Source organism: Eumetopias jubatus, unplaced genomic scaffold, assembly GCF_037043125.1.
Source record: "Eumetopias jubatus isolate StellerSeaLion01/CBP00866 unplaced genomic scaffold, mEumJub1_p1.0 scaffold_5, whole genome shotgun sequence".
Lineage (NCBI taxonomy): Eukaryota > Metazoa > Chordata > Mammalia > Carnivora > Otariidae > Eumetopias > Eumetopias jubatus.
The window spans coordinates 41,129,606-41,151,342 of record NW_028274811.1 but is presented as its reverse complement, the minus strand read 5'-3'; the positions used below and the strand labels follow the sequence as shown (position 1 = coordinate 41,151,342).

Here is a 21,737-nt window from a genome sequence, read left to right as displayed (position 1 = left end):
AGGAGAAACCGGGCTGCAGCAAGTTGAGAGGATTTCGGATAGGGTCTACGCCTTCTCGCTGACTTCTTGGAGACTGAGGACTTGGCGGAAGCTCAGGTAGGGCAGTTCCCTGGTCTTGCAAAATCGTCCCTCGTGACCGAGCGGAGGGGACAGAGGGGAAGCGGTGGGAAGCGGCGGGAACCGCTGAGCTTGCTATGGAGCCGGCTGTCACCGGGAAGTTCTTTAGTGAAACGCGTCCGAACAGTTGCTTCTTGGGGGATCCGTGAGGCCAAAGTCGGGGACTGAGGCGACCACTCCGGAGGGGCGGCGCGCGCTCCTCTCTGGGCTCTGGTGACTCCCGCGGGAGCTGAGAGAATTTGAGGGGCTGTGGGGAGTCGGTGCGTGTTTGAGCCTGAGGGTGATGATAGGTAAACACCCGGGTGAGAAGGAGGAGAATTGGAATTATTGCGAGAATGGGAGAGCCTTCTCTGTCCCGAGTAGGGAAGAGCTGGAAGGCAGCTCACAACACCTTTGTGCCTTGAGCTAGGACCACAGATGGATGGAGGGCCAAAACACTGTAGTCCTCGCCACACTTTTCCCCGGCTCAAATGTGAGAGCGGGTGTCTTGATAGTAGGTGACTTTACATCTTAGCTGTCTTAGAATACTAGAGCTGGAAGAGGCCTTCGAGAATAACAAGTCAAGCACATTCTCTTCACTTTACTGATGAGGAAACTAAGGTCCACCAAGTTGGAGAAATTGCCTCGCGCATGACCAGACAGCCAGTTAATGGCCAGCTTGACTAAAACCTAATTTTCATGACTCTGAAGCAGTGCATTAATCTATTGCTGAGATCAGTAGATCAGCAAACTCTAACCTGTTACTCCTTTTTTTTTTTTTTATGCTTGCGTATACAAAATAATAGGCAGCCGCTGAAGGGAAAGTTTTCAAACTTCTCAATAGGTCAAAGAAACCCTTGTCTTAATTTGAAGAAAAATCGCTACAAACTTCATAGTAATATAAAAGGTTGGTGACAAATTAAGATGTGGCCTTTCCTTTCCCAACGCATGCCCACTTGAGCTCTGATAACACAGCCTTAGATTGCTTCTCAATCCTAAATGCTGTATATCTCAGTCATATAAAAATAGCATGCTAATTGTGATTTTACAATACCGTAAATATTTACAGTAAAGGGTAAACAGCACAGGGGGATGGGAATATCCACCTGAATTAAAAAATAAAATAATTTATAGTATTTTTTTAAGAAGGAGATATGAGCATAAAAGTTAAAAAAAAATCATTAAGAGGTTAAAAGCTTCTACTGGGTCTGCATTTTATAATACACTTAAATTTCAGTCCTTCATCAGCATTCTTTCTTTCTTACTGCCTAAACATAACTTGAGAGCATTTAGTGTTCCCTTTGCATTGTTTTGGCTGGTAATTTCTTTATTAGACTACATTGTCCTCCAGCACTGTCAAATTTAACACCTTTTGAAGCATTTATTGCATCAATTTGGAAGCATGTTCCATTAGTCTCCTCAGAATTGGAGCATTATAGCTCTTACTGGCTGACCATTAAATGATTCATAAGGAAGAGGTTGAGATAAGTTTGTTACCAGACTTTTAGCAGTTACAGACTTATACAGAAGAAAACACATATACATAGCATAACTTCTTTCACCAAGCTGCCTTTTTTATGATATGGTTCCATTGGCTTTCATGTTGACATAGGACAGAGGTGGGTAAACTATGACCAAATTTGCTACACCATTGCTGCCAGATGTATTTATTTTTTATAAAGTGTTATTGGAACACACTCATGCTCACTCATTTATATATTGTCTTATGTGCTAAAGGACAGAGTTGAGTAGCTGCAGAGATCATAAAGCTCACAAAGCCGAAAATATTTATTATTTGACCCTTTACAGAAAAAAATTTGTTAACCCCTGCTCTGGTAAGCAGAGGTTCAAAGCAGAGGTTCAAATCTCTAATGTATGTAGAGGTATTAGGTAATACTAATTTTCAGTCTCTGAAACCTCTACCATATGCAGAGGTATTAGGTAATAGTAATTTTCAGTCTCCAAGAAAGAACATATAAATACTTGTATGCTGGCTCCATAATAAAACTGACCCTTAACACAAGTTTGAACTGCATGGGTCCACTTATACTTGTGAATTTTTTACAGTATAGTACTATAAATGTAATTTCTGTATGATTTTCTTAACATTTTGTTTTCTCTAGCTTTTAGTGTAAGAATACAGTGTATAATGCATACAATATACAAAATATGTGTTAATCAACTATATATGCTATCAATAAGGTTTCCAGTCAAAAGTGGGCTTTTACTAAAGTTTTGGGGGAGTCAAAAGTTACATGTGTATTTTCAACTGTGGGGTTGGGGAGGGTTGGGGTCGGCGCCCCTAGCCTCTGCTTTGTTCAAGGGTCAGCTCTACATTTCTGTGGGCAAAAACTGATGGGTCCTATTGCAGATGGATGCTAGCATCTTAGCTAGATACTATAGATTGGCTTTTGCAAAGAATTATGAAAGGACACTTCTGAGCCTAGTATGGAAAAGAGCTGACATTCTTTGAAATATACTGATACTTAGGGCACCTGGGTGGCTCAGTTGGTTAAGCGACTGCCTTCGGCTCAGGTCATGATCCTGGAGTCCTGGGATCGAGTCCCACATCGGGCTCCCTGCTCAGCAGGGAGTCTGCTTCTCCCTCTGACCCTCTTCCCTCTCGTGCTCTCTGTCTCTCATTCTCTCTCTCTCAAATAAATAAATAAAATCTTTAAAAAAAAAAAGAAATATACTGATACTTAATAGTCAATACTTTTAAGAATAATGTCAAATGAACTTTATTTGGTTGCTTTCTATGTCCTTTTTATGGAGAAAAGTATTTTTCAGCACAGGTATCAGCAAGCAGGTCAGTAAACTGTCATTTTCCCATTGAGACTCCATACTGAAACCAATTTTAAAGTAAGTGGGACTTATTATTAAATGACTTAGCTTGACATTAATAGTCTTGCTTCTGGGACTTTGTTTTAAAACTCAGAGGATTGGGGTGCCTGGGTGGCTCAGTCGTTGGCGTCTGCCTTTGGCTCAGGTCGTGATCCCAGGTTCCTAGGATCAAGCCTCACATTGGGCTCCCTGCTCCGTGGGAGGCCTGCTTCTCCCTCTCCCACTCCCCCTACTTGTGTTCCCTGTCTCGCTGTCTCTCTCTCTGTCAGGTAAATAAATAAAATCTTTAAAAAAAATAAAATAAAATAAACTCAGAGGATTGAGTAAGCCATTAGAAGTGAATGTATCTGTTTATGTCATCTTGCATGGTTAGCTCCCTGTATCAGTGTTGTCTATGGCAAATTAATGGTATAGGAGTATTTAACATTTTAGTTAATCATTGATGGCACTATTTTGTGTTATTATCTATGTAATATTAGCTATGAAACTCTAATTTGCCTTTTAATCTAATTTATCAAACTTGAGAATATCTTGTAGTTGTACTCATCAAGACTTCCAAAAGGCATTACATTTCCTTCAAAATAGCATTTTTGGGGTATTTGAAGTTCAGGCTAATTGTCTAATTGAGGCAACTGAAAATTACCAATTTTCTTACAATTCTTTGTATTTACTTCAATATTATTAAATCTTTGAAAGGCACTATAGACTTTAGACTCATTTACAGCTTATTTAGATCACTGAGAAGAAACAGTGTTCTTTTTTGGAATAAAGAACTAATTCTTTAAAAATATTTTATTTTTTCGGGAGAGAGAGAGGGAGAAAGAGAGAGTGAGCGAGCATAAGGGGAAGGGCAGAGGGAGAAGCAGACTCCTCACTGAGCATGGAGCCCGATGCAGGACGCGATCCCAGGACCCATGACCTAAGCCAAAGGCAGACACTCAATAGACTGAGCCACCCAGGCGTCCCAGTAAGAGCTAATTTGACAATGCCACAACATTTCAGATTTGCTCAGAACAAATACACATATGTGATTAAACTGGAACTTTTTTGTCAAATCCTGAACACCCCTCATGTTTTCCCTAACTTTGATTATCATTTTTGGGTAAGGCTGACTGAAATCCAAGGACCTTTCTAGATTTTTCTTGTTCTGGGTTTCCTAACATTTAATCTTAGCAAAAGTATTAATCTCCAGGTTAAAAGAATCCTCTCTTCCTAAACTCAACTGCATCCTCAGATTAGTATAGGAACGAATATTGCAGAGAGTATTGATTAAAAACAGAAGTCAGGGCAGACATCACAGTATACTGGAAGTAACATTTGGGACCTAAGTAACCTGGTTTCCATTCCAGCTGTGGCTTTATTAGCCAAGTGATATAGGACAAGTTACTTCTGAGTTTCAGTTTCTTTTTTTATAATTTGAAAGTAATACCTCTTTCTCAAATTCTAAGGATTAGTTACAGTTAAATAACATGTAAAAACTTAGTCCAGTAGTAGGTGTTCAGTAAATAAATGTTAGTCCCAACTCCTACTACTTATTTATTGATTTGTCTTTTTCCCTGAGTTTTTCTCCAAAGTGACACCCAGTTTTCTTCTTCAGAAATGAATTCTGTCCTTTAGGTCTTTTCTTTTTGTGACAGTTCAGTAATACTATGAAGCTCAACTTCTTTATCTTTCTTACCTCACTGAGTTTACTCACTATATACTAAAGGCATATAGATCATCAGCTGTTTTATCCACACGACTAAGTTAAGCCAAGACATAATTATGCTAATTACTTTTAAAAAGCCAAACTCATAATAAAATGATAGCTGTGTTTGTTGAACACTCACTGTGAGTGAGGCACATTATGTATATTATCTCATTAAATCTCAAACCCTGTAAGACTAGTACTTTTATTATTCCCTGAACCAGTGAGTCTTAGGGAATTTAAATCAGTTGCCCAAAGCCACATAGGAAATAGCAGAGCCAGGATTCAAATCCAATGTGACACATGAGCTTTTAGCTGCCACACTCTACTTAATGAACCAGTGTAGGCCATGCCCCAAATTAACCGTTGTGTATAATTCAAATGAAGGAATATCCTGGCAATACTTTCTGAAGATGATTTTATCAGTTTTTAGAGATTGAGGAGCAATAAGGTTGTGTCTCCTCTCATCAATATTTAAATTTTTTTCTAGCCCATTTGCAATAAGTGGATGGAACTAGAGGGTATTATGCTAAGCGAAGTAAGTCAATCAGAGAAAGACAATTATCATATGATTCACTGATATGAGGAATTTGAGAAACAAGACAGAGGATCATAGGGCAAGGGAGGGAAAAATGAAATAAGATGAAACCAGAGAGGGAGACAAACCATAAGAGACCCTTAATCTCAGGAAACAAACTGAGGATTGCTGGAGTGGAGGGGAGTGGGAGGGATGGGGTGGCTGAGTGATGGACATTGGGGAGGGTATGTGTTATGGTGAGTGCTATGAATTGTGTAAGACTGGTGAATCATAGAGCTGTACCCCTGAAACAAATAATACATTATATGTTAATTTAATAAATAAATAAATTTTTCTCTAGTATTTCTTAGCAATTCTATTGATGACTTTTCTCGCACAGTATACAAATTTCATTAAGCTTAGTTTTATTAAGTTCAGAAATAATAGCAAACTTCTATACAGAATTTAACAGTCCCTGGCATGCTTCTAAATGTTTACACAAATGAATTTATAGGTTGTTAGAAAAAATTTTATGTGCTTTGGATTTTCTTGAATGAATATTCCCCCAGTTCTTATGTTTTTCTTTTGTTGAAAGGATACTGGCTGACAGTCATCTTTTCAATTCCTAAAATATTTAATTTTTGAAACTGAGAGAATGTTTTAAAAATTCTATAAAGCTAATAACTTGGGTTTTTTTCAGGAGGCAAGTTAATGCTTGAGACTGAGATTGTATTTGCCAATGGTTTATTTAACATAGGTCCACTGTGGGAATTTCACAAGCCAGTAGTATAATGACTCTTGATAAGCCAATAAAGAAATACTCCAAATCAGTGACAAATTAATCACACTCTTGTTCAAGACAAGGGGAGATGAAAGGAATAAAGTCCAAATTTAGTTAAGATGTACTTTTTTGGAATTGATACTTGGGAAGGACAGCTTAGCCAACCAGAGCTAATGTCCAGCTGCCTGCACAAAAGTAAGTCTCCTGTTGTTAGAGCATGTTGCTAGGGAAGGGCATTGTCCCTGTTGATGGGCAAGATGGTCTTCTGGGCTGCTGCACCGCTTTTGCCACTGCGGATAGAAGTAGCCTTTTCCTCAGCAGTATCTAATTGCCCCCCAGGTCTTCAGAGAGCTATTTTAGATCAGTAGAGTTGCCTTCCCCATACCCAACACTCTGATAGTCCTTCCAAACTCACTATAGTACAGATATCTCCTTGCCATAGTTGCTTCTTTGTAGTTGCTTCTTCGAATGTTTTTATTGATAAGCAACTGAGCTCCTGAGTTTTTATCAGTGAAAACAGTTGAGATAACATCGTAGCACAGCTTACTTCATTCTTATGTCAAAACAACGTTCTTTTAAAACAACTTTACTTCTAAAACAATTTTTTTTGTCTTTGTCATAAACAGATGGATTAAAACAATTCACTTAGGTTGTAAACAAGTAGATTTGAAGTCATATCAAACCAATACACAGCATAACTTCTCTACAATATCTTTATTTCCCAAGTTTTTAATTCCTGTGCTATGTCTGCCTTAATTTAAAATGTATTTTTTGTTGGTATTTTATATAGAGTATTTTCACTCTTTATATCCAGGGAGTAATTTTTTCAAGTTAAGTAGTCATTGACAGTTTTTTTTTTTCTAAAGATTTTATTTATTTAGGGGAGCGTGGGTGGCTCAGTTGTTAAGCGTCTGCCTTCAGCTCAGGTCATGATTCCGGGGCCCTGGGATTGCCCCGCATCGGGCTCCCTGCTCAGTGGGAAGCCTGCTTCTCCCTCTCCCACTCCCCCTGCTTGTGTTCCCTCTCACTGTGTCTCTGTCAAATGAATAAATATTTTTTTAAAGATTTTTAAGATTTTTGACAGAGAGGCAGTGAGATGCAGGGCCAATTCCAGGGCAGACGCTTAACAACTGAGCCACCCAGGCCCTCCAGCAGTGACAGTTTTAAATTAAGGAAGTTTAATAGGATTATCAATCCTAGTTTTATAGTTAATGGTTCAAAGTAATCTTCAAAAATACTGCTTTTTAGTTTTAAAATTTAAGACTAAACAAGTCAACCGAATTATTAGTTTTATTATGTAGAGGAACTGAAAGATCAAGTTAGTGTTTTTGCTTCTCAGCTAACTCTGTTTTTGTGAAATTACTTAACCTTGCCTCAGTTACTTCCATATTAATGGAAGATTAATAATGATTACTTTGAATAATGTATACTTTATATTCAGGATCATTTCTGATGCTTCACACTTAAATATGTACAATGCATTTTGTGAAATCTGTGTTTTAAACAGTCAAGTAAACTTTTTACCATAAAAAAATAAATTTTGCACTGATCTATTAGAAAGTTAATTTAGGAGCTAGGACCAGCAATTGGTGTAGATTTTAATTAAGAGTAAAAAGATGAACTGAAAATCGGAATTGGTAATTAACATCCTACTAGGTTTTATTATTTAAGTGATTTAGAACAAGTTACCTAACTTCTGGGCTTCCTAAATAATATTTCTTAAGTTTATTGAGGATGGGGACCATGAGTTAAAAAAATATTTTTTTTCTCAGTACTTCAGTACATTGTAGAGGCTTGGTGAGAAGTTGTTGAATGAATATATTGTTCAGGGTTTGCCGTTACTCAGTATTTTAGTTGTCTCATCTTAAAATAGATAATCATTTTTGCATGTATACTCTTTATTGTTTGTATACTCTTTATAGAAAGACATAGAAATAAAGCCCTTCATGACTGGAGATGGTAGTATTTTGATTTCACTTTTTTTGAAAAGTCACTATTACATAAGGTACTTCAACATTATTTGTCTCTAGAGACTAATAAGTTAATGAGATCTTTGGCTTAAATGCTGGGCAGGAAAACAGAAGACGGAAATGGAAGGGAATGACAGGAAAGAAGATGCACATATTCTGGGGATAGAATATGCTACCAACATCTATGTCACTTAATAGTGGCATTTTGACAACTTTTGCCTATCTCTCACCTCATTACTGCAGAATTTTTCAGTTAGAGAAAAGAGGAAAACCTCAAGAGGCTGTCCATGTAAAAAACAAACAAACAACAAAACAAGTTTTTTCATTTGTTATCTGAGAGGAATAATAATGCATTTGAACATTTATTTTCCTATTATAAAGTGCTAAGTATAACATGCATCATTTCACTTAATTTTCAACCACACCAGTGAGGTGGATGCTATTGTTTCAGTTTCACAGATGGGAAAATAGATTCATGAAGGTTAATCTTCAATTACATAGGTTGTGAGTGGCAGGTAAGGATTGCTGACTCGAAAAGTGTTTTCTTTCTACTCTGTCATAAGTGCTATATTTAGAAAAATAGCAACAGCAGATATAAGACTCTGTTAAACAAATACAGCACCAATAAAACTATACTTGTTAAGTAGTCTGGTAAAAAGAAACAGAAGAAGGTGAAAGATAAAAGAGAGACAAAGGGCAAAGAACAGGAAAGAAGCACAGCATAATGGCAAAGAATATAGGCTCTGAACTTAGACTGCCTGGGTTTGAATTCTAACTCTCCCACTTACTTATTAACTTTGTAATTGGTTAACTTCTCTGTGCCTTGTATCTTTATTTATAAAATGAGGATAGTCATAGTAACTTAGAGTTGAAGAATAAAGGTAAAGCACTTGCCTTTAAATGTTAAAACCTATTTATTTCACTTTATGGCGTTTGGTGTGTGTGTAATGTGTGTGCGTGCTTATGTGTGAAATACAACATCCGTTCAGAAAAGTGCATAAAACATAACAATAATTATAAAGCAAATGGCCATATAACCAGAATCAAGTTGAAAAATACAATATTGCCATCACCATTTAAGGTCTTCTCCTGTCCCTTCCTATCAACCTCTTATTTTACCTGCCTAGAGCAGGGTTTTTCAACCTCAGAACTATTGATATTTTGGACTGAATAATTCTTTGTTGTAAGAGGCTGTCTTGTTCACTGTAGGATATTTAGGAGCATCCCTAGTTTCTACCCATTGGGTCTAATATCACCTCCCCCAGTGATAAAAACCAACTGGGTGAGATCAAATGCCTCTCTTTATCTCTCTACAACTCTACCTGCTATGTACAGAGTAGACAGTAAGGGCATAAGGGTGGAAGCAGGGAGCTCCATCAGAAAACTGTTGTAGAAATCTTGGTAACAAATTATGGTGGCCAGACCCTGAATATACTTGAAGAGAAAACCAACACGATTTTCCTAATGGATTGAATGTACACTGAGAAAAAGAAGTCATGAATACTTCTAAAGATTTAGGCCTGAATAACTAGAAGGAAGGAGATGCTAGCAATTGAAATCAGGAAAACAATGGGTAGGGCATTTTTTGGGGAAAAAATTAAAAGTTCAGTTTTGGACATGTTAGTTGTCTGTTATATCCAAATAAAGATGTTAAGAAGAATACATACATATGTCAAATCATTATATTGTTCATCTAAAAGTAGTACAATGTTATATGTCAATTGTATTAATAAAAAAAAAAGATGGAGGCACCTGGGTAGCTTTGTTGGTTGAGCGTCTGACTCTTGATTTTGGCTCAGGTCATGATCTCAGGACCATGATATTGAGCCCCACATTGGGTTCTGGGCTCAGCGGAGAGTTTGCTTGGAATTCTCTCTCTCCCTCCTCCCCATCCCCCTGCTTGCACGCTCTCTCTCTTTAAATAAATAAATAAAATCTTTAAAAAAAAAAAAGATGTTAAGTAGGCAGTTGGATATGCAAATGTGAAATGCAGGAGAGAAAAAAAATGGTTGATAAAATCTTGGTTTTTGTTAATTTATCTCAATAAAAGCCCACTGGAACTCCAAAAAAAAAAAAAATGCAGGAGAGAAATTTTGGCTAGAAATGTTACTATGCGAGTTGCCATTGTCTAGATAATAGAACTTTCTATAATGATGGAAATATTTTATATCTACACTGTGCAGTATGGTAACCACTGGACACATGTGCCTATCAAGCACTTCAAATGTGGTTAGTGTGACTCAGGAATTGAATTTTTTTAAATTTAATTTTAATTAATATATATAGCTACATGTGACTAGTGGCTGCTGTATTATATAATGGAGGTGGTGTTACTAAACCATGAGATTGGATAACATTACCCACAAATTGAGGGTAGGTAGAGAAGAGAACCACGGCTGAAACTTGAGACTGCAATTTTAAGAATTCTGGGACACAAGAAATAAACAGTAAATGAGACAAAGAGGAGAGACCAGTGAGGTATAGAGAAAACCTAGAGCCCTAGTAAATCTAGTTTATTAAGAAGGAAAGTGTCCCTTATCGCACTTATTTCTGATGGGGCAAGTAAGTTAAATACTGAAAAGTAACTATTGACTGTCGGTCATTGGTAATCTAACAAGAGCACTTCCTGTATAGCGATGAGGAAGAAAGCCTGATTAGCATGGTGTCAAGAAAGAATGGGAGGATCTTATCTATTTTATGCTTTCTGTTTGTCCAACCTTTTTTATGTTTTTCTCCTTTCTTACTTTTGTTTAGGTCTGCAATTTTTTTTATCATTCTCTTTTCCTACTCTACTAGATTTTAAGTTACATGCTGTTTTCTATTATGTTAATAGTTACCTTTAAAAATTACAACATGCATTGCTTCAAAGTATAATGTTGATCTGGACGATACAAGGACCTTAGAACACTAATTCCAAGACCTTCACTTGACTTTTTTTCCCTTTGGTCTGGAATTTTAATTCTTTTTTTCCACTCTATGATAATAGTGTTTATTAATTCTGGTTGGAATTCATTAAACTTCTTGAATCTGCAGATTGTTATATTTTATGAATTGTGGAAAATTCTCAGCCACTGTCTCTTCAAATATTACCTCTGCTATCTCCTTTCTTTATGATTCTCCAATTACATGCTTGTTAGACTTTCTCTATCTCCCATGTCTCTTAACTTGTCTTCCACATTTTCTGTCTTTTTTTTTTTCTCTCTCTCTGCTGTTCTGGATAGTTTCTTCTGATGTATCTTCTAGTTCATTAGTTTTGAACTTTTAAACCCACCCATCAAGTTTTAAATTTTGGCTATTTTATTATTGGAGGGGGTTAAAATTCATGTTCTTGTCAAACATGCTAAGTTTTTTTTTTTTTAAGATTTTATTTATTTATTTGAGAGAGAGAGAATGAGAGACAGAGAGCACGAGAGGGAAGAGGGTCAGAGGGAGAAGTGGACCCCCTGCTGAGCAGGGAGCTCAATGTGGGACTCAATCCCGGGACTCCAGGATCATGACCTGAGCCGAAGGCAGTCGCCCAACCAACTGAGCCACCCAGGTGCCCCACTAAGTTACTTTTTTGATAATTTCCACTTTGTCTTTGTTTGTTTGTTTGTTTGTTTTACAGAATACATTTATTGCAATGTGGACTGGGAATCACATTTGAGGCTGTAAACTAAGCTGGTGGAATGAGCTTCATATATGCAAAGTGAGATATTAATGTAATTAGTATATTAAATCAAAAATCTTTTTAAAGATTTTATTTATTTATTTTAGAGAGAGAGAGAGAGTGAGAGAGCATGCAAGCCACAGGAGGGACAGAGGGAGAGGGAGAGAGAATCCTCAAGCAGACTTCCTGCTGAGTGCAGAGCCCGATGCAGCGCTCGATCCCAGACCCTGAAATCATGACCTGGGCCAAAATCAAGAGTTGGCCACTTAACCAACTGAGCTACCCAGGCACACCATTAAATCAAAAATTCTTTTTTTTTAAAGATTTATTTATTTATTTATTTATTTGAGAGTGAAAGAGAGAGAGCATGAGCAGTGGGGAGGGGCAGAGGCAGAGGGACAAGCAGACACTCCACTGAGCAGGGAGCCCAACATGGGGCTCAATCCCAGGACCCCGGGATTACGACCTCAGCCAAAGGCAGCCACTTAACTGACTGAGCCACCTAGCCTCCCCTAAATCAAAAATTCTTAATGGCAAGTTGACAGTAGAAGGAAAAAACCCTCTTTTTTTTTAAGATTTTATTTATTAGAGAGGGAGTGCACAAGTGGGGGGCAAGGGCAGAGGGAGAGGGAGAAGCAGGCTTCCTGCAGAGCAGGGAGCCTGACGTGGGGCTCTATCCCAGGACCCCGGAATCATGACCTGAGCCAAAGGCATACATTTAACCAACTCAGCCACCCAGGTGCCCCTGAAACCCTCTTGAATTTAGCTTCTATGATGAGCAGTACATTGTACTTAAAATTTTCTTTTTTTCTTTGTTTTCTTTTTTCGTTTTTTGTTTTAATTTCAGTATAGTTAACATACAGCATTGTATTAGTTTCAATGTACAATATAGTGATTCAGCAGTTCCATATATTACTCAGTGCTTATTGAGATAAACACCACTTCTTAATCCCCATCACCTATTTCACCCATCCCTCCCACAAACCTCCCCTCTAGTAACCATCTGTTTGTTTTCTATAGTTAAGAGTCTGTTTTTTGGTTTTTCTTTTTTTCCTTTGTTGGCTGTTTTATTTCTTAAATTGCACATGTGAGTGATACCATATATATTTGTCTTTCTCTGACTGGCTTATTTTGCCTAGCATTACCCTCTCTAGATCCAACCATGTTGCTGCAGGTGGCAAGATTTTTTATTTTTTTTGGCTGAGTAGTATTCCATTGTATATATATCCACTTTGTTTTTAATTTAAAGATGGGAAGCATAATTGTTTTCTAATCTTATTTTGATAATCCATATAGTTGAAGTCTTTATGAATCTATTTCTACTGGTGTTTCTTCTGGTTCTCACTAAAAACACTTTATTTCTTTGCATGCTAGATTATTTTTGTCTGTGTACTGTTCAGTGTCCTTGAAAGATTGTTAGCAGGTCTGTTTTGAGGTGTAGGATCAAGGTGTGTCCTCACAGAAAAGATTTATATTTGTTTCTTTTTTTTTTAAGATTTTTATTTATTTATTTATTTGAGAGAGCGAGAATGAGAGATAGAGAGAGCACATGAGAGGGGGGAGGGTTGGAGGGAGAAGCAGACTCCCCGCTGAGCTGGGAGCCTGATGCGGGACTCGATCCCAGGATTCCAGGATCATGACCTGAGCCGAAGGCAGTCGCTTAACCAACTGAGCCACCCAGGCGCCTGATTTATATTTGTTTCTAGCAGATACCTACCTAGTAGAAGTCCTACCAAGCAAGTTAACCTTAAATTATATTCACAGCTTTAAGTGTTCTTTGACCTCCTGCAAATCCACATGAAGTGCAGTTTGTGGTATTGAACACTTCCTCCTCCACAGATGCATGCATGTGTGCACGTGTGCACACATATACACTGCCTATGGGCATTGTCAAGAAATCTTGTTTGTAGTTCCCTTGTGAGGGAGTGCGGCACTTCTCCTGCTTGTTAATTCCTAATCTAATGGTAAAGATCTTTATACTCCCAGCTATGTTATTGGGAGAAGGGAAAGGGGATGATTTCTTATTACATCATTCCTTACTTTGGGTGAATCCCAGGTTTTATCTTCTATTTTCCTTGTACTTCACAAGGCCTTGAAAACCTCAGTCCCATTTTCTCCTGGTACAGCAAATACTCTGGGCAGAAGCAATTTCTTGAGCTATTTACCTCACTAGGTTCCTTACCTACATCTACCAATCACCTGATTATCATCATTTTTGATGCTTTTCAAAAGACGTTTTCTGTATTTTATCCAATATTTTTATAGTTGTTTTCTACAGGAAAGTGGGTCCAAATAGCCTAATCTGTTTTATTACTAGAAACAGATTGCCCTACTTATTTTTTAGTAAGCTGAAAAATAAACAGTAACTCCAATTCAGCTTAGCTAATTTCTGATAAAAGATTTAGGCATATACCTCATTAAGATATCATCAGCAAATTCCTATATTTTCCTAATATCTTATGCATGCAATGTATTACTTGTTAGTAGTAAAATAATTTTTAATTAAGTTTTATATTTTTTATACTTTCTGATTTATACAGGACTGACTTCATCAGTGTTTAAAGGCTAAGAAAAGTGGCAGATATGGATAGTGATTCTAGGCATCGTCTCGTCCCTGAGGTAGATCATGAAATAATAAATCCTGGACCTATGAATATCCAGTTTGATTCATCAGATCTAAGATCCAAAAGGTAAGTGATTAAAATAAAACATTTATTTTTATAACTAGGGTTTTTTGATTATTAGACTAGGACTAACTATGTAACCAAATATATGTAGTTTTGAATATAAAATATCCAGTTACTTAACAGCATCTGTATGTTTGTATGTGGAAGGGAAAAAATATGAATACTCTTTCATTGTTTATATTTGACTTTTTTGACTAAGGTCACCATTTGTTCTGTGAAAGGGGTTGGGTTAAATTTTAAAAAGTAAGATGCATTTATGTAATTCATTTAACAAATATATATTGATTACCTACTTTGTGCAAGGTAATATGCTAAGTACTGGGGATAAAACAGTAAAATTAATACATAATCCTTACCTTCACTGAGCTTAAATTCCAGCAAATAGTTTAAGATAATTTGAGTTTAAAATTCATTTCATTGCATACCTGGAAAACCCCAAAGAATCCACTGAAAAATTATAGAGAATTCAGTAAAGTGACTGTTTACAAAATAAACAAAAATAATAGTATTCCAGTAAGAAAGTGTAATGGAACAAAAGAAAAAATAAGAGTAGCCTTAACAGTGTGCAAAATCTACATGAGAGAAACTTCAAAATAAGATTTAGAGTATTTTTTCATATCTGAGATGCTGATTTTGAGTTGAACTGTTCTTTTTGTAATATAGCACACAAAGATAAACTGCTACCAGTACACCTGATACAATAATCTCTTAGGACTTAGAGATTTTTTTTTTTAATTTACTGAAAGAACTCTTGAGCTTATTTGGTATTTTATCATATATTTCTTATGCAATTATAAAAATGAAAACATAAAATATTTCAGTTAAGATATTACTAATACTTTACATTTAGAATATGATTCTTCACAATCAATTTTCTGACTTGGTGTCATCAAAATTGTTTTTTTTCCCCTTCCCACACCCAATTGTCCTTCGTATCATTAAGAATGTTAATAATGTAGTATTTGTTAAAAGAATTTTCTTTCAAATCACTGACACTTTCTTTAGTTTGGATGCTTGCACTTTCCTGATTTTACCAGAAGGTGTCATAGAAGTTTTTCTGACAATAATATGGCTCATATTTCTTCTCCAGTGGTTCTTAAATGGTTTGATGACTGAAATGACCAGGAATTACAATTACCTGTCATACCACCAGGAATAATTACTTTTATGACAGCTGCCTGGCTGACAGTGATTAAAAGATATCCTGGATTATGCAGATGTGTCCATATTTTAGAAGTGTATATATTAGAATTGGTAAAATATGACATATAATGAAAAGGCATATTTTGCAGTCAGTGGAAGGACTCTAAAATACAGTCTTATGCTCTTTAAATTTTAGTCCATAAATTTAATGTCCCCCCCCACCCCCAGAAATGCCAGTAGCCAGTTCCAAAGTTTATATGGCCCAGCAGTTTCACTTCTAAGCATTAACTCACAATGTCAAATACTATATGTACAAAGTTGTTTAATGCAGTATTTTTTTTATAATAGTAAAAGATTTAAAACAACCAGAATATCTTTTCTTACAGGACTGGGTAAATAAATTTTGGCACATTGATACAATGGAGTATTTTTCACCCATTAAAAAGAAGGCAGTGGCTTTATTACATATCAAAATGAAACAAGTCTTCAACTTGTTAAATCAAAAAAAGTGCAGAACAATGTATATAGTGTACCATCATTTGGGTAAAAATAAATAAACTGTGTATAATACAATATGTATAAATGATTCTGGAAGAATAAGTAGTAAATTTAAGAGTGGTTGCCTCCTCAGAGAGAAATAGTGCTTGAGGTGGGAGGTGTGGCAGATACTGTCTGTTTCTTGCCCACAGAATCTTAATTTTTTCAACAGGGGGACTAGGTTCCAATCTAGGAGATAAAGGAAGAGTGATTTAAGCTAGCCTTCATAATCCTATTTCCATTTTCCAGATACTTAATTTTTTAGTCTTTCTTGAAGCTAGAGATGGCAGTGTGAAATTTATCATATAAGAACTGTATCATTGTCATTTACATAGTGACCATCACAAAAGATAATGAAATGAATCTTAAAATTTTCATTTGTGTATTCCACCATCAAGTGAATACAAGAAATTATGAATGCTGATTGAATGCTCAGGATTTTCTTGAAACCTCTGAATTCTATGATAAATAATTGACCACTGTGACAATAGAATATAGGTCATTAAAGTGCATTCCATTGCAATAAGTTGGCAGGAGTTCAGACAGTTCTCTGAGAATCTGTTTAACCGTGTAGACTAAATGGAAATACATTTTCTATAATGAAACTTGTCAAAATGAGAAGGGATCAACTATTGACAATCATGGGATAACTACCTAGGTGAGCATGTTTTAAGGAAGGCAAATATTTATAGGCACTTCGCAGTATTGAATGCTAATTTGCTTGTGAATTAATTCTGCTTAAGAAAACAGGAACTATTATTTGATGAGGAAAAAAAGTAGGAGTACCTAAAAACATTGTTAGTTCTATTAAAAGATGGGTTACTTCACTTTGTGTGCATAAAAAAAACCTCAGACACACTGAGGAAAGTTATCTTCATTAGAAGAACCAGCTTAGACAACTATTTCTAGAACATTGATCATTTTGGATCATAACTTTGGTGATGTCCCATTACAATTTTACCTGTGTAATATTATAATTTAGATATATTTTAAAATCTGTTCTTAAAATTAGGCTTAATTTAGCCTCATCTTCAGAGGTTTGTGAAATGATGAGTTTCATCATTATTCTAATATGCATTATGATAAATATCAAGTAGTTAAGATAGCATTAGTCCTTGTGCTACCTAAAAATCATCTCACATGTAACCACACTTTGGGAAACTGTTTGGCCATCAGAGTATAGAAAACAACATTTGATACTAATTTTAGCTTGCTTTTTCTCAGTTAACTTGTGATTAATTTTATCTCTTACACTAGGTGGCAATCAAAATCATGTATCAGTTCAAATGTAACAATTTTAAGAACTCCTTTGAACTGATAGTGTGCTGGATCTGCTTATCACATTGGTGGAACGGGGGTCTAATTAGACTCATGGAAGATGAAGCTTGTCACTGTAGAATAGGAATACATGCCATAACCATTTGAATCATTTGAGGAACTTCTGCCAGCTATACATGTACACTTTTCTCTCTACACACCTCTTCCCCCTCAGTTTTCGTCTGGCTTGGGGTGGAGTTAAGAATGTGGGTGGAGGGACAGAAAAGTTTAGAAATCTCCTGTGTCGGATGTGATAAATTCCATTGGCAATCACTAGTCCGAGAGATTGTTTTCCTGCTTTTCCCAGACTTTCTGGTAACCGAAGATAGAGCTGGTATTCAGGGTTGCTTCATACTGTGCTACTGCTCTGGGATTATGCCCCTTGAGAGTTGAACATTCCAGCTGGCCTGAAACCAGACTGTGAAGTGGTTAATTTCTTTTTGAGCTCCCCTTTTTCAGTTTTCTTCTACCAACATTTCCTTTTCCATTTTTCCTAGGGCCTAGGGTTTTCATGCTCCTTTTGTATCCACAGTGTTCCCCAGGGCAATAATTCACCCAGCAGTTTCCTCTTAGGCAATGCTTGGTAAAGCATACTTTTCCTCACCCCTTTTTCACTAGTACTTATCTGTCCTATTCTTGTAGGGATCTGTTGTCTCTTTGCTGTTTTAATGGGAAACAGTCTGAGGTGTCAGAGACCTAGTCTTTTACCTTTTCCATGGCTATTTCCATTTCAATGTGGAGAATCCCAGAAATATAAAAGCCTAACCTAAAAGTTAGATTTTTTTTTTTTTTTTGGTAATTGACAACATTGCAAGAAGTCTGGTAAGCCAGTGGGACAGAGGTAGATACTGAAAATAAGCAGCATTCCTGGTGCCTTCAAACACACTATGCTACGGCCCCTGGTTTCTTAGAATGTCTACTAGTCTGCACATATATAAGTTGGCCTCTTTCTGTTTCATCTGGCAATAATACTATCCCTGATTAGCAGCCTGAATTGACTCTTTTGGGTTCTGGGAGAGAGAAGGAATAACAAAGCAAAGTGAAGAGTGTATTAATTTATAAGGGTAGATCTGGGCCCAATAATAATGATTGGAAGTGGTTACTAAGGCTTGGTAGTTCCATAGTTAGGGATTATGGAGATGTATAGCAAGAGATAAAAGAGTAGTTTTCCCAGGACTGTTGGTTTCCAGAGCTGCATAAATTACATTTTTTTTTTTTTTTGAGGAATGTGCCATCCATGTTAATTAGATGGGACTAGGGTCTTGACTATATATCAGTGACATGGAACGGACGGCCCACTTGCTGATTACAGCACTCCTTCTGTATCCTCCCTCTCTTCCTTGTTTTTCCTCCTATTCTCTTCCCTCTCCTGTCTACTTCTCTCACCCTTCTTCCCCCCGTGTGTCACTCCCCACATTACTTTTCCACAATGGAACCCTTTTTTGCTAAATGCTTACATACATCTTTATAAGTCTATGTGCATTTGGAAATTCATCAAAATATGAAATGATTTTTATCTAATGGATGATTTTCATTTTCCTCTATAACTTATATATTATCTTCAGTATAGACAGTGTACTACTTTTATAATGAGAACCAAGTTATTCAGAAAATATAGCATTCAGGGGCGCCTGGGTGGCTCAGTCAGTTAAGTGTCTGCCTTCAGCTCAGGTCATGATCCCGGGGTCCTGGAAATGAGCCCCACATCGGGCTCCCTGCTCAGTGAAGATTCTCCTTCTCCCTCTGCCCCTCCCCCTGCTCATGCGCACTTGTTCTCTCTCTCTAATAAATAAATACAATCTTAAAAAAGAAAAGAAAATATAGCATTCCTATAATTTAGGATAAAAGTAGTATATGCAAAATGAAAACCCATTTTCTTAAAAGCATTGTTTAAATCACCTGTGCTTCTGTGGACTGTTACAAATCATGTTTTTTCTCTACTTGGTGGAGCTTTTTTAGTAGGAGGGTATAAGGAAGTTTCTGACAACAGAAGCATAAGGAAATAAATTCCATCACATAGAGGCAAGAGTTGTTGAAATATTTTGGTATATTTCATCTTGTCCTTTTCTATGATTTTTTTAAAGAGGTCACACAGTCTATACAATTTAATATACTGCTTATTCAGTTTAAATTCATTACTTCTGCCTTTTATTCCCTAGCTATCTCCCTGCCTGCCTCCTTCTCTATCTCCGTTCCTCTCCATTTGCCTCCTCCCGTCATTCTTTCTTATATGTTTTCCTTTTGTCAGTAAACATCCACTAAGCTCCTGTAGTGTGCGAGAAAGTGCTCAAACACAGCCCCTACCTCCAGGGAAGGAGAGAGGTACACACTGAAAAAAAGGGAGTACTATGATGAGCAGTTATAAATATTTTGATTTTATTTTTTTTTTTTAACTCAGTGCTCATTTTTCATTAGGAAAAATACTGGTTTATCCCATCCTGAGCCAGCATTACCAAGAACTCTGTGGAATTATATCCCTGTGAGTAACTATGCTCTAGGGTCTGGCTTAGCCCAGCCAGGAATACAAGGAGGCCATTTGTAGTACTGATGGCTAGGTGTTTTGGGGGCTTTCTGTAAGGCACTGCTCTGGGTAAGAACATTTGTTGTAGCAGTTGTTTTGACTGAGGTTGAAGTTCTTTCATTTGATTTTTGTTTTGTTTATAATATGTTGGTGGTAGATTTTCTAAAGGATTAAGCTGAATGAAGTTTACTAACATCTGGTTACAAACATTTCTAAAGGAAAAGCCTATTCAGATGCTCCCTGACATAGATGTGACAAGGGCATGAGGCCTCCTCCCTCCTTATCCCCTCAGCCCGCCAGGAAGGGGAATAGAAGTCCTTATCTCCACCTCTAAGTCCCTAGGGAGACTTTCAGTGGTCTATGGCAAGAGTTAGGAAACTTTTTTTTATAAAGGGCCTGATAGTTAATACTTTAGGCTTTTTGGTCCTATGAATTAAATTTTGCCATTGTGGGGTGATAGTAGCCATAGAATACAAGATTACGTGGACATGGCTGTGATCCAATGAAACATGCCATAGGCTGGATTTGTCGTATCCTGCCATAATCTACCAACCTGTGATCTTTAAGAATGGGTTTTAGGGACTCAGGTGTACGCAACCATAGGGACGTACTTTGTACTGCTGTGACTCCTGGGGTTACCTCTTGCCTTGTTCCTGGAAAAGTTAGAAAGTAAGGGCTACTCACCTTAATTTCACTCTGCCCCCACAACTGCTTCTAATAAAACTGTTCTCATAAAGTGTTCTGATCAAAATGGCCCTTTGGACAATAAAACAATCTCTAGCCTTTCCCTGAACTTCCTGCCCCTGATGCAAGCCTAAAGTCCTTTGGCAAGGTTATCCAAGGATTTTAACTGCCATAAACTCTAGGGATAGAGACTGAAGCCAGAATGATATATAAGGGGAAAGTACCAGGTTTCAAGGAGAAGTAAAAAGTTTTACAGTAAAAGTTGTGCTTAAAAATCACTGAAATGTCCCACCAAAACTGTATTGTCAGCATTTTCTCGTATGAAGAATTCTTTTTTTTCCCCAAGATTTATTTATTCATTTTTAGAGAGAGAGAGAGAGAGAGAGAGAGAGAGTGAGGGGGAGGGGCAGAAGGGGAAGGAAAGGGACAAGCAGACTCTGTGCTGAGCGACCATGAGATCATGACCTGAGCCGAAATCAAGAGTGGGACACTTAACCAACTGAGACACCCGGGCACCCCAAGGGTTCTTTCTAAACATTATGTTAAAAAATATGAATTTAAATGTATCATAATTTAATAATGTTTAAATATTATGCTGTTTATAATTATTTAAAATAATGCTGATTAGCAGCTTTCTACATACCATATTTTGATTTCCTTCTAGTAGAGTCTCAGAAGTATAATTATTAGATTAAAGGATATAAACACAATTAAGGCTTTTGATACATATTATAGCCAAATTGTTTTCTACAAAGATTGTTCCACATTATATTCCTACCAGCAATGTATGAAAGTTCCTATTTCACAATCCCCTTTCTAGCACTGTTTATTTTCTTTTTTCCTAAAATATCTCATATTTTGTTTATAAAACTTTCCTATATGTAAAAGTTGGTTAATAGAAGCCAGTTAGCAGGGCAGATTTCACAGTGGACTCTTGCCTTTATGGTCTATTCTGTTACTGTGGCTGAGTCGGCTGAGTAACATGCCATACAGCTAACAATGGGTTCTGATCAGGCTACTACAATATTTGCCATCTGTGTTGAAAATATAGCTTTTATCACCTGAATGACCATTTGGGTAGACCATCTGTTGCTAGTGTATTTCCAGTGGCAAAGCAGAAGTTCTCTTAGTCATCTGCCTTTCTTGAACCATGACGAAGATATCTAAGGCTTGATGTGTAGTAGCCCTTTCTTAAGTTATGGGAGAGGAGCAAGAAAGCCTTATTTTCTTTGGTGATCTGTTTAAAAAATAGATGAGTTTTCCTTTTAGTATTTTCAATTTCTAGGCAATTGAATTAACATAGC

At 36.8% G+C, this 21,737-nt stretch overlaps 1 protein-coding gene across 2 annotated transcripts in view; it reads left to right on the top strand.

Moving 5' to 3' along the window:
* The first annotated feature begins 8 nt into the window (after window positions 1-8).
* The window catches only part of SLC38A9 (solute carrier family 38 member 9), an 83,180-nt gene continuing 61,451 nt past the window's right edge, over window positions 9-21,737 (top strand). For both annotated transcript variants that reach the window (XR_003611666.2, XM_028119127.2), the window contains exons 1-2: window positions 9-96; window positions 14,085-14,234. Coding sequence is in view for 1 of the 2 variants with exons in the window: in XM_028119127.2 (XP_027974928.1) it covers window positions 14,128-14,234 (107 nt within the window). In the remaining variant the exon portion in view is untranslated. The remainder of the gene's footprint in view (window positions 97-14,084; window positions 14,235-21,737) is intronic.